This window comes from Lactuca serriola, chromosome 9 (assembly GCF_051521515.1).
Source record: "Lactuca serriola cultivar US96UC23 chromosome 9, Lser_US96UC23_V15, whole genome shotgun sequence".
NCBI classification, from domain to species: domain Eukaryota; kingdom Viridiplantae; phylum Streptophyta; class Magnoliopsida; order Asterales; family Asteraceae; genus Lactuca; species Lactuca serriola.
Window position 1 is genome coordinate 40,344,874 of NC_136416.1, and position 12,333 is coordinate 40,357,206.

General features: G+C 35.2%; 1 protein-coding gene across 1 annotated transcript; it reads right to left on the minus strand.

The window, feature by feature from the left end:
* Window positions 1-10,901: 10,901 nt before the first annotated feature.
* On the minus strand, window positions 10,902-11,807 carry LOC145075580 (uncharacterized). Its single transcript, XM_079021776.1, has one exon. The coding sequence runs from the start codon at window positions 11,805-11,807 to the stop codon at window positions 10,902-10,904; it is 906 nt and encodes a 301-aa protein (XP_078877902.1).
* Window positions 11,808-12,333: the final 526 nt, after the last annotated feature.

The window sequence follows — 12,333 nt, forward strand, 5'->3', positions numbered from 1 at the left end:
GAATTGATATTGTTATTACTACATAACAATCAAGGTAATATCTAAACCCTTGTATTATGATAATATCGACTATTATATGTTAGATCTAGGGTTTTTGAGCATTGGATGATTATTGCATGTTCATTATACAAACTAGATCCAAAGCTTTAGAGTTTGCACGTACACCATAGGATTGATGTAGTGCTCATAACCCATCATGTGCCACGTGTCACTCGCAGATTACTCCAAAAACTAATTATGTTCTAAAATATGTAACTTTCGCATACGAGATCCGTTTTTGATGCTCTTTATATCCACGCGTAGGCAAAGACGTACTATTATATTTCGTTTAGACTCTGTCGGCTAGTTTTGACTTTATTTTGAAGTTATATTTTAACTGGCTTAAACAGGTAGTTAAACATTCATAACTTTGTCAGCCGACATCCGCTTTTGTCTGTCTTTATATAGTTGAGCTCCTATTACTGAGATATTCAATTCTCATTTAGGTTGTTTCGGCTAAAAATTGATCGATCTAAAATTCGAATTCTGGGTTGTGCATTGCTATGTTAAATCTTAGAAAAAATCATAACTTCCTCATACGAAGTCAGATTTGGACGTTCTTTTTATGTACGTTCTCGGTTTAAAATATACTATGACTTTCGCTTAGATCCCTAAGGATAAAATGTAATTTATCAAAAATTCACTTTTTACATTACGCGGTGCCGTGTAGGTTTAGTCGTAAAACTTTGACATATCAGAACTTCTTTGCTATAACTCGGATTTCAGCGTTCTTTATATGTACGGAACCCTTGTGACATATACTATAACTTAGTTAACATTATTTATTTTAAATACTTTGCTATAAAAAGTCATTTTTGACGCTTATTGTCTTTAAATTGACTACCCTTCTCACGACATCTCCCCTCATGTGCCCTCCCATACTTTCAAGATCGGCCATGACTTTGCTGACCTAAAGGTCGAGAGTCAAAAGTCTTAGGTATCTTTGTTGGACCCTCAACTATTTGAACCTGTGCTGGCTTGCACTTCATCCGAAGCTCTAACTCAATCACCCGCTCCCGGTCTGTATCATTCATGTCCTCTAGGGTCCTGCATCCTGAAGTACTAAAAAAAATCCTTTATATGACCCCTCGGCATGTTATGGTACCTCGTCTTCTCCATTTCCTCATTCACCACATACTGCGGAACCAAAAAAGTTCTCCCCCTAAACATGGAAGTGATCTCTGCCATAGTCTCTGCTGTCTAGAAAAGATCCTGCAACTCCCTTGCCAACTGTTTCACCTTAATAGTTGGTGCAAACTCCGATTTGAATCTGGTAACAAAATTAGGCCAATTCATGGCCTCCACTACCTCCGCTCTCATGACATGACCAACCTCCTCGCACCAATCACGAGCCCTATCCCTCATAAGGAAGGCTGTAAATGTCAACCTCGATCCCTCAGGGCAGAAGCTTGTATGTTGAGCACTATCCACATCTATAATCCATCGTCTACTGGCAATAGGGTTTTTCTTCCCAAAGAACTATAGGGAGCCACGTTCCTTGAACTCTCAGACAGTAAGAGTTCATGCCCTAAAATGAAAAGCTGCAATCTCTACACGAAAAGCCCCTGTGCGCTCATCTAGTAACTCCATGATCCCCTCCTTGATCGTACCAAATATCACAGGTGTCACATCCAGGATATCGTACGTGATCTCTTATGTGATAAAATCGTGTATCCTCTCATCAATTAGTTCAGCACTAGAGCTTGAACCGGAACCACAACAAGATCCAGAACCTCCTCAAGTAATCACCACCATACTGAAAGGTAACAAAACAAAAGATCAACACATACTTGAATGATCACTCACTCTAAAATCTTCTTAGAATCTTCTTGGCTTTCCTTGACTTGAGTACGGATCTTGTGATTTAATTTAGTAGTACGAGCCTAATACTACCTTCCACACCTATTCGTACTTTCCTCAAAAATCATCCTGAATCCTCTAAGTCGTTTCCTATGGCTACTCTCATAGGTTATCAAGCTAAACAACCTAAACAACACACTACAGTACTTCCTAGGCTCTCTCAAGAATTCTCCTCTTACACATGCCAAAAGGTCGCTGCTGATACCGAAGACTACCTCATGAATTCAGGTCATACATAATCACAATAAAATAGATGTATCTACCATAAGGCCTTCATCAGAAAAGAACAAACAATAGGGTCGCATCAAACATTTTCATGCTATTTAGTCTTAAATATGCACTACCCTAATGCATTCATCAAATAATTCCCATTATCAGCAAATACCCTAAAGCACCTTAGGAATCCACACATAACATGAATATAAAGGCATCTCTCCTAATAGGCATATTCCACATGAAAAATCGCAAGCAAATCCTTAGCCCTATCCTAGCATGCATTCACGTAATAGCATACTACAAAATAACATTCATGTATGGGCATTTTGGGAATCACTTACTAGAGCTCGGATGATTGCACGCATCGCACCCCCTTTTCTTTGTAAAAATCTTTTCTTTTTTAGAAAAACATTTATGTATCCTTAGTTTGAGTTCAGACACTCCCGAAAGTGTGTCTGAATCCATCAAACCAAGGATCTGATATCCACTTGTAATGTCCCAAAAGTATCAAGTAAAAATTTCTGAGTTTTAATTACCAAAGTCGTACAATCACTTGTTCAAACCAACCAGTGAGTATAAATAGTTTTAAAACATCAAAGTATGTCAAATAGGTAACATGGAAATAAATTATGGGGGATGCAATGCGATCAATTCGTGCCCTTCCCTTTCAAACCAGAAGTACCTGAAACACTAAAACACAAAAATCGTAAGCACAAAGATTAGTAAGTTTCCTAAAATATCACATACCATACATAACATGAGGCCATTCCCTATATATTGGTCCCCACCTACGTAACAGGCCCTTCCCAGCATAATGGGTTCTGCCCAACAATACGAGCCCCTCCCAACATAACGTGCCACGTCCAATCATAAATGTCTGATTCACAAAGACAACTAATATCCTACATAGTACAGTGTGAAGACCCATTTCACACTCCAACCGAATCAACAACAACTCGAACAAACAAGAATTAGTGCTACAACACACCTATTGAAATATTCAAGATTAGTCCTTAGTCTACCCTCTAAACTAGCCATTTGACCAAAAGTCAACCAGGTCAAAAGTCAATAGTCAAAATCACCCTAGACGAGCTCCAGTCGTGGTTACCCATTGGCCTCGTTGTGGAAGCCTTACGACAAAACAGTCACGACCGAGCCAGCCGCTAGGTCGTGGAAAACATGCCACCACGTTGTGGCAACTGAGTAGAGACAACTTAATGAATTAAGCTCTTATTCCTTTACTCGAAGAGCTCCAAAGCTCAAATCTAAATCTCTTAAAGGCCTTGATGGAAAATGTTTCCAACTTTATCCATTAATACATTCCAATAAGGAAAGATATTTAATCCTAATCTCTTAATGGTTTCACTAATTGCATGGAAACCAAGCTAGGTCCTGCACGACCACTTTCCAACCAACACCATGGTCTAGAAGCTAGATAATGCACTCAAAGGCTCTGATATTTACTCAAACTATAAAGATAATAAGATTGGGAATAAAAAGCTTATAAAATAACCCAAAACAAGCTCTAAAGACACAATGATCAAGGTTGAGACTTTATACCTTCACAAGGTCAAAATGAGATGAATATATTAGATCCAAGCCAAAATCAAGCTTACAAACCACAAGATGGACTCATTCTTCTTTCAAGCTTCAAAAAAATGACTTGACACTCTCAAAACACACACAAAGAGGCTAAGGTTTGGGTGGGGATCATTTCAAGAGGAAGGAGGTTGTCAAATGAGACAGCCCTAGGAGTTAGTGCCTTTAAATAGGGCACTAATATTGAAATCTAGGGTTTTGAACCCTAGTCTTCGCCACGTCGTGGTGGTTCGCCGATGCTCATTTCCATAACCGGGGTGCCACATCGTGGCCATTCCATCATCACGTCGTGGCCTAGTCGAAATCCCAAAACTTAAATAATGAAATTGAATTCATAAGAACCATACCAAGAATGGGTGTTACAGCTGAGTTCGATACAAGTTGTTACTAGGGCTGAAAGAAATAGTTAATGACCTAGATCTTTTGGCCGAAGACAGGATATTTTCAGAAGCTGAAATTATTGAGATAAGAGATTGCAAGCAGTGCATTCTTGAAATAGAGAATTTGGCTAAGTTGAACTTGATTCAAAAATCAAGAAACAAATGGATAAACACAGGATATGAGAATTCCAGGTTATTTTCATAACACGATCAAAAAAAATTTTAAAAAAAAGGAGGAACAATGTGCACGATCTCATTGTTAATGATAGGTGGGTCATTTATACTAAGCCGATAAAACATGAAACTTGGTTGTTTTTCATGGATAATTTTCAGGAAACCATGCGCGTTAGACCAACTCTTATTAACTCTAATTTCAAAAAAAAACTATTAGACGATGACTAGAATTGTCTTGAGACCCCCTTTGATCTTGCCAGAATCAAAGAGGTTGTTTTGAATTATGGCAGTGAAAAAGCGCCCGGGCTACACAATTTCATTTTCAACTTTATTCAACACTTTTGGCTTTGGTGCAAGATGATATTATGCACTTCGTTAAGCATGTTGATCCCATTTGAACGATTGGGCATTGCGAAATATGAATGAAGATGGCGATAATCGACATAATAAACTAAGAACATGATAGTCAAATGAGATTTGAAAGAGCAAAAATATTACATGAAGAACAAATGATCATTATTATGGTGTGCACCAAGATGTAGTCATTTAGATTAAAGAGTGTGGCTAGGATTTCTCTCCCTAGCCACTTGTTCTTCATGTAATAGTTATCAAGGAGTTGATTATCATAATTTGGACTTGATCTACATATTTCAGAATACAAAAAATCTTTTATAAACTAAAATGAAAGTAAATTAAACAATAGAACTAACTTGCTTTGTTGAACTCATAGTAAAGAAGGTTTAAGATCTTCGAAATTTTGGTAGCAACAAAATTTGGGATATCACAATGTCCGGAATGGTGATTCCGATTTGGATGTGTGGTCCCCATATATGTCTTACTGTGGGCTAGAGGTAGTTAGGTTGGTTCATTTGGCATGCTTCGGAATGGTTATTCCGGAGAAAGTGATTATTTTTTTTAAATGTTGTTATTTAAAAAAAAAATACTCAATTACTTAATTTCCCAATAAACAAATATGTTTTCTATCAAAGACCAAAATATGCACCAGTTTAGTAGCAGATGTAATTTGTATAACCAGTTACAACACGATTAAATATTCAGTATCACTTGTATAAGTGATAAAATAAAAAAGAAGAAATATTGTTAGTAAATTGGTAAAACAAAATGAAATAAACATAAAAGTAGTAGAAAAAAAGGATATATATTGTTGTGTAAATGATTATTTACTAATATAATATCATGAGATGACTGGTTCCTAACTTCAATATGTAGTTTAGTTTTAAAAACAAAACATAATTATTTGTTTTCTTTAAAAGGTCCTTTTATATATAAATAAATAGTGAAAAAAAGGACATTATTACATCAAAATATTTAATCCAAAGAAAACAGGTTTGTAAGTGGGACAAAGTAAGAAGACAAAGAGACAACTGCAGGAGACGTAAATCGGGTGGAATGGCGTTTCTTTTAATAAGATCCAATTATGATTCTGCCCCTCTTTTATATTTCATATCTACCCTTCCCAGAAATCATTTATGACCTTCCATATCAATAACTCTTTTATGCGTCTCTTTATGGACCGGTTGTGTAAAATAACAGGTCTCAACGGTCAAGGGGTGTAAATTAAATATAACGGACTGGCATCATAAAAACCATATTTTTCTGATATCACCTAGACGTCACATGGTCTCCGCGTGACGGCTATGTGTCAATTTTACTATACTTTTATGTGTTATTTGTCATATATTGGGAGGAAAGTTTCCTTTATTTTTTGTGGGCCATATATTTATTTTCCATTTTTCTTTCCTTTATCTAAAAACTAAGGAATGGGTGGGAAGCATTTCCCTCACTTTTTTTTAAATATATTTCATACATATATTATACTCATTTGGTAGAGAATTAAAAACCATGAATTTTGATATATTTTTTATATTTTTTTAATATGTATATAATTTTATAAATATTAAAAAAAAAACTTGACCAATAGCATGAAGGGAGAGTGCGGCACGCCCTCCCCCCATCTCTTTTCCGCACATTTTTTCCCTCACCGACGGAGTGGTGTGCAGGAGTGAGGCAAGCTTCCCTCACCCCTTTTTTGCTCCCACTCCGTCCAGCCTTAGGTGTGGTGTACCAAAAAAGAAGGAAAAATAAAAGGAGAAGAGAAAGAGGCACTTGAAGAAGAAAGAGATAATAGAAAAAGTACGGTCGTTTTTTACCGCACACGGCCAAACCGTAGTAGAGACCACAGGGTGGGGAGGGGGCAGTGTTCCCCACTGCCACCATGAGACCGTAGGGCAAACCGTGCCCACTCCTTTTGGTACGTAATTTTTAATACAGATCAAGTCGAAGTTAAATTGAGTTGTAGGTTTATCAAGGGTGGACGGGGCCAAGCGGTTTCAACCGTAGGTTGTAAGCGGTATTGGTCGTTGGATGTACCACTGACAATAAGAATCCAAATAAAGGTGGTACGACAAATTGTAAAAACCTATCGAGTTACTTCAACACATACTTTCTCTCTCTCTCTCTCTCTACTCTTTGACCAATGGTCAAATTTTGATATTTTCTATAATACAGTTATCTACTATTTCAAAAACCATATCTTATATGGTTTTAGATTTTTTAATTATCATCTTAGGATTTTAATTATTGTCTCTCAATTTTAGTTTTAGATTTTTTAATTATCATCTTAGGATTTTAATTATTGTCTCTTAATTTTAGTTGTCTCTTTATCATTTTATTTACTGTTTGCAGTAATTGATGCTTTATTTAATAAAATGTTGTTTTTATTTTTAGTTTAAATTTTTAAATTTAAATTAGCAGATGTTAAAATATAAAATTAAATAAATTGTATTTTGTGTGATAGATGAATTTTCATATGTTGTATGATGAGAATATGAAACTAGAATGAAGAGAAAACTAATGTAACGTTGAATTGACAAATATGTTGGAAGGAATTGAACTTCTTCTGCACCCTATAAGAAATGATATTTTAGTCAAATTCTGGTTTTAGATATTTTAGTCAAATTTTGGTTTCTATGATATATTGGAAATGATATTTTAGTCCAAGTTTTGATTTTGTTTGAAATATATCCTCATAACTTCATTTTGTTACAAACTAGAGGGATTCATGTGTTTTTCGACAGACGAGAAGGGTGCATCTACTCGAACCATTTAACACCTCTTCTAATCTTCTTTTAACAAATTTGATTCATAGTTTTTATTACAATGACATATTCAACCTTTTACCTTCCAAGAAGAAATCTAACTATTTTTGTGTTAATGTGAAAGAATGAGAGATGTTTTTGTTTGAATTGATTCATAAACTTGTATTCAATAACAATGAAGAATACATACATATACAGAAGAGAAGTGCAAATAGAGTAACTAAATCATAATATAAGAATGACGAAACTACCCTTCTATCTAACTACCATCTAAAAACAGTTTATAACAACTTTTCTAAATGTAAAAACTAACACCCCCCCCCCCCCCTCAAGCTGGAGGGTAAGGAACTACATGCAGCTTGAAAATAGCTTCTCGATGCTGTGAAGATGGTAGATTCTTGGTAAAAACATCAGCACATTGAGAGGTAGTTAGAACATGTGATAAAGAAATGAGTCCTTCTTGAAGTTTTTGTCTAACAAAATGACAATCGAGCTCGATGTGCTTAGTTCTTTCATGAAAAACAGGGTTGGTAGCAATGTATATGGCGGCCATATTATCACACTTTAGAGGTATTGGAGTTATATTAGGCACTTGAAACTCATGTAAAATTCTAGACAACCATGCCAACTCAACACATATTCTCCTCATTGAACGATACTCAGCTTCGGCTGAAGAAAGAGATATTGTAACTTGCTTTTTAGACTTCCAAGAGATCGGACTTTCCCCAAATAAAATGAAATAGCCACTAACTGATCTTCGTGTGATTGGGCATGCTGCCCAATCTGAATCGCAATAAGCTTCAATGTTAAAATTGGAAAGTTTATTAAAAAATAAACCTTGATTAATAGTGCCTTTAATGTATCTCAATACATGTATAGCAGCATCATAGTGTTGTTGACAAGGAGTTTTGTTAAACTGACTCAAGTGTTGTACAGTGAAGGCGATGTCTCGTCTAGTGTGAACTAGAAAGTTCAACTTGCCAATTAGTTGTCTGTACAATGTAGGATCATGAAGGGGATTGTCCATAAGTGGTAAAAGTTTAAGATTGTGAGGAAATGGAGTAGAAACTGGAACAGTATCTTCCATAGAATAGAGGTTAAGTAATTCTTGAGCAAACTTGTGCTGATGAACAACTAATCCGTCAGCCACCTTGTCAAATTGAAGTCCAAGAAAGTAATTGACTTCCCCCAAGTCTTTTATGCGAAATTGACTATCAAGAGTCATTTTTAAAGAAGAAATTTCATCTTGATCATCACATGTTAGTAAAATATCATCCACATACACTGCTGATATAACAATTGAAGTAGTAGTCTTCTTAATGAAAAGAGAATAGTCATTGAGAGAAGGAGTATATCCTTTTTGATGCAAAAAATGGGATAATTTTGCATACCACTGCCTTGAAGCTTGTTTTAAACCATATAGTGACTTTTTAAGTTTGCAAACAAGATGATCTGAAGTAGTAGAATAGCCTAGTGGTAATTTCATGTAATCATCTTCATGAAGATCACCATGAAGGAAGGCATTATTGATGTCAAGTTGTTGAATTTTCCAATCTTTTTTAATAGCAAAAGAAACTAAACATCGAATAGTATTGAATTTGACTACTGGAGAGAAAGTTTCATGATAGTCAATGCCCTCTTTTTGAGTGAAACCTTTGGCTACTAACTGTGCCTTGTAGCGATCAATAGACTCGTCAGCCTTATATTTAAGTTTGTACACCCATCAACATGAGATTGGCTTTTTTTCCCTTGGGTAAAGAAAAAATATCCCAAGTATGATTTGTTTGTAATGCTTCAAGTTCCTGTTGCATAACAAGTTCCTAATGAGGATTCCCTTTAGCTTGATAATAAAAAGCAGGCTCAACTTCATGTTTAGAAACATTGAAGGCAAAAGTAGAAATAGGATAAAGAACATGAACTTGAGGGTCAAGATTGCACATATCTGTGATAGTGTGACAACAAATATGTGAAGAATTAACAACATTGTTGCATATATAATCTCGTAAGTGCATAGGTGGGTTATGAGTTCTAGAGGATGTTCTTCTAGAAATATGAAGAGGTTGAGGCTGAGAAGAAGAAATGTTTTCAATAGGAACAGAAAGTGAAGGTGATGAAGATGTAATAGGTGTATCATTGGAGTTTGTAGGAAGAAAAGAATGTGGATTATGTGACACAGTAGAAGATATGGCATGTAATGGAAAAAATTTCTCAAAAAACTTGATATCTCTTGCAATGTGAATAACTTTGATAGTAAGATTTAAAACTTTAAAAGATTTCTGTCCAATGGGATAGCCAATTAAGACACAAGGATGAGATCTTGACATAAATATATCACGGCCCACAGTAGAAGTAGTGATGAAGCACAAGAATCCATAGGCTTTTAATTGTGTTAAATCCGGTTGTTTTTGATAAAGAAGTTCAAAAGGAGTTTTGAACTTAAGAGAAGCTGAAGGCATCCGATTAATGAGATGAACAACTATTCGGACACATTCAGACTAGTAAGAAAAACCAAGACCAGCTTGATATAATAAAACTCGTGCAACTTCAAGTATATGTCGATGTTTTCGTTCAACTATTCCATTTTGTTGACGGGTAAATAGAGTAGATTTTTGATGTAGAATCCCATGTTTGCTATAGAATTCTATGCCTTCATGACTATATCCAAGCTCATAAGCATTATTGGTACGAACAACTTTAGTAGTTTTGTTAAACTAAGTTTGAACAAAAACAACAAATTGTTTGATAATTTCCATTGCATACCCTTTATGTGTAACCATATGCACCCAAGTGTGTTTACTATAGTCATCAACTATAGTAACAAAAAATTTGAACCCATCATGAGATATGTACTTGTATGGACCCCAAACATCCACATGAATGAGATCAAAAACAGCTTGAGATTGAGATAAACTAGTTGGAAAGGGCAAGGAATTACAAAAGAGATTGAATACAGAGAAACTGAAAGACAAGGAATTACAAATGGTTATGTGATCAAAAACATAAAGATCATTGACCTTATTGCCAAAGAGACTAAGAGAGATTTTATTCCTTGACGAAGGGTCCTACAATAGGCAATGTTGATCAATGAAAATGACAAAGGATTGGAGTTGTGAATTCAATTTTGAAATTGAAACAAGATTGTATTTGAAATTAGGAACATACAAGACTCCCTGAAGAATCAAGGAATCATATAATTTGACATTTCCAGCAAAAGACACACATGCATTAGTACCATTAGGTAAACCAATGAAATGAGAATGAGGTAATTTAAATAAAGAAAGAAACAGCGTTTTATTAGAACACATGTGATCTGTTGCCCCGAGATCAACGATCCATGAATAAAGTGGTTGTAAAAGAGATGATGATTTGTACACATTAGCAGCAAACTTATTGAAAGAAAAAGTACCTTCAGATTCCATGGATCCATCCATAAGAGAAGTTTGAGCAGAAAACTAGAAGACGATGGATTGATATTGTTGTTTTGAAGAAGAATCATCAATTGATGATATTGTTCTTATGAGATGCTAGAATTGGAATCAACAACATCATTCTGAACAGTGGATTTTGGTTCTTCACGTTTGGATTTGGTGAATTTGAAATTTGCAGGGAATCCATGGAGAAGATAACACTGCGATTTGGTATGACGATGCTTTTTGCAATGATTGCAAACCAACGATTTCTTGGACATAGGACTGTTTTCAACAGATGCATTCATGGCAATGATATCGGTATTAATTGGAGTAGAAGTATTAATACCACGTTGTCGTTCCTCTTGAAGAATTAAGGAGTATGCAGTGGATACAGTAGGAAGAGGCTTAGTTATAAGAATCTGACCACATACAACTTTGTAAGAATCATCAAGGCCCATAAGAAGTTGAATGAGGCGTTGTTCTTCAAAAAAAAATTGGTTAATCTTTGATGCAACTTCACAGGAGCATGGAGGAATTGCTTGAACAAGACACAATTCTTCCCAAATTTGAGTTAATTTGGTGAAATAGGTGGTGAAATCTTCTGAACCTTGAGAAGTCGAATACAATTGTTGCTGAATTTGGTAAATCAAGGCGCCATCTGGTTGTTCAAACCTTTGGTTCAATTGAAGCCATATTTCTTGAGCAATATTCAAGAATAACACGCTATCAGCAATGTTTTTGGATAGAGAATTCAAAATCCAACTTATCACCATAGAATTGGCTCGAAACCAGGCAGAATACGAAGAAGAGGTAATTGTTGGTTCAGAAATTGTTCCATCAACAAAACTTAATTTGTTCTTGGCAGCTAACGATAAGATCATTGATCGTTTCCAAGAAGCAAAGCCAATTCCATTAAAAGGATTGGTAATGAGAATAGAACTCAGATTATCAAAAGGAGCAATGAAAAAAGGATTAGATGAATCGATAGCAGAAGAAATTGAATCAGCCATGGAGAATCGAAACCTAATCTGATACCATGTTAATGTGAAAGAATGAGAGAAGTTTTTGTTTGAATTGCTTCAGAAACTTGTATTCAATAACAATGAAGAATACATACATATACAGAAGAGATGAGCAAACAGACTAACTAACTCATAATATAAGAATGAAGAAAATACTCTTCTATCTAACTACCATCTAAAAATAGTTTATAACAACTTTTCTAACTGTAAAAACTATGTGATACCTAGGTTTCGACTTTGTCACACTACAACAGTTTTCACGTTATTGCCATCATAATTATTCTTAATAAGGACAGAGAAGGGTCTTAGACCAAAATATTTATGTATTCCCGATAGCGAATCTATGAAAACGTTCTCTACGGACCAATTCACTAACTATGTGATACCTAGGAAGGTATACTTTTATCGCTTGTTTAATTTTGTCCCATAACAATCATCATTCTACATAATCCTAGGATACTTGATGATGATATCTAAGGCAATATTGTTCCATTTACCCATACACATAGGTAAA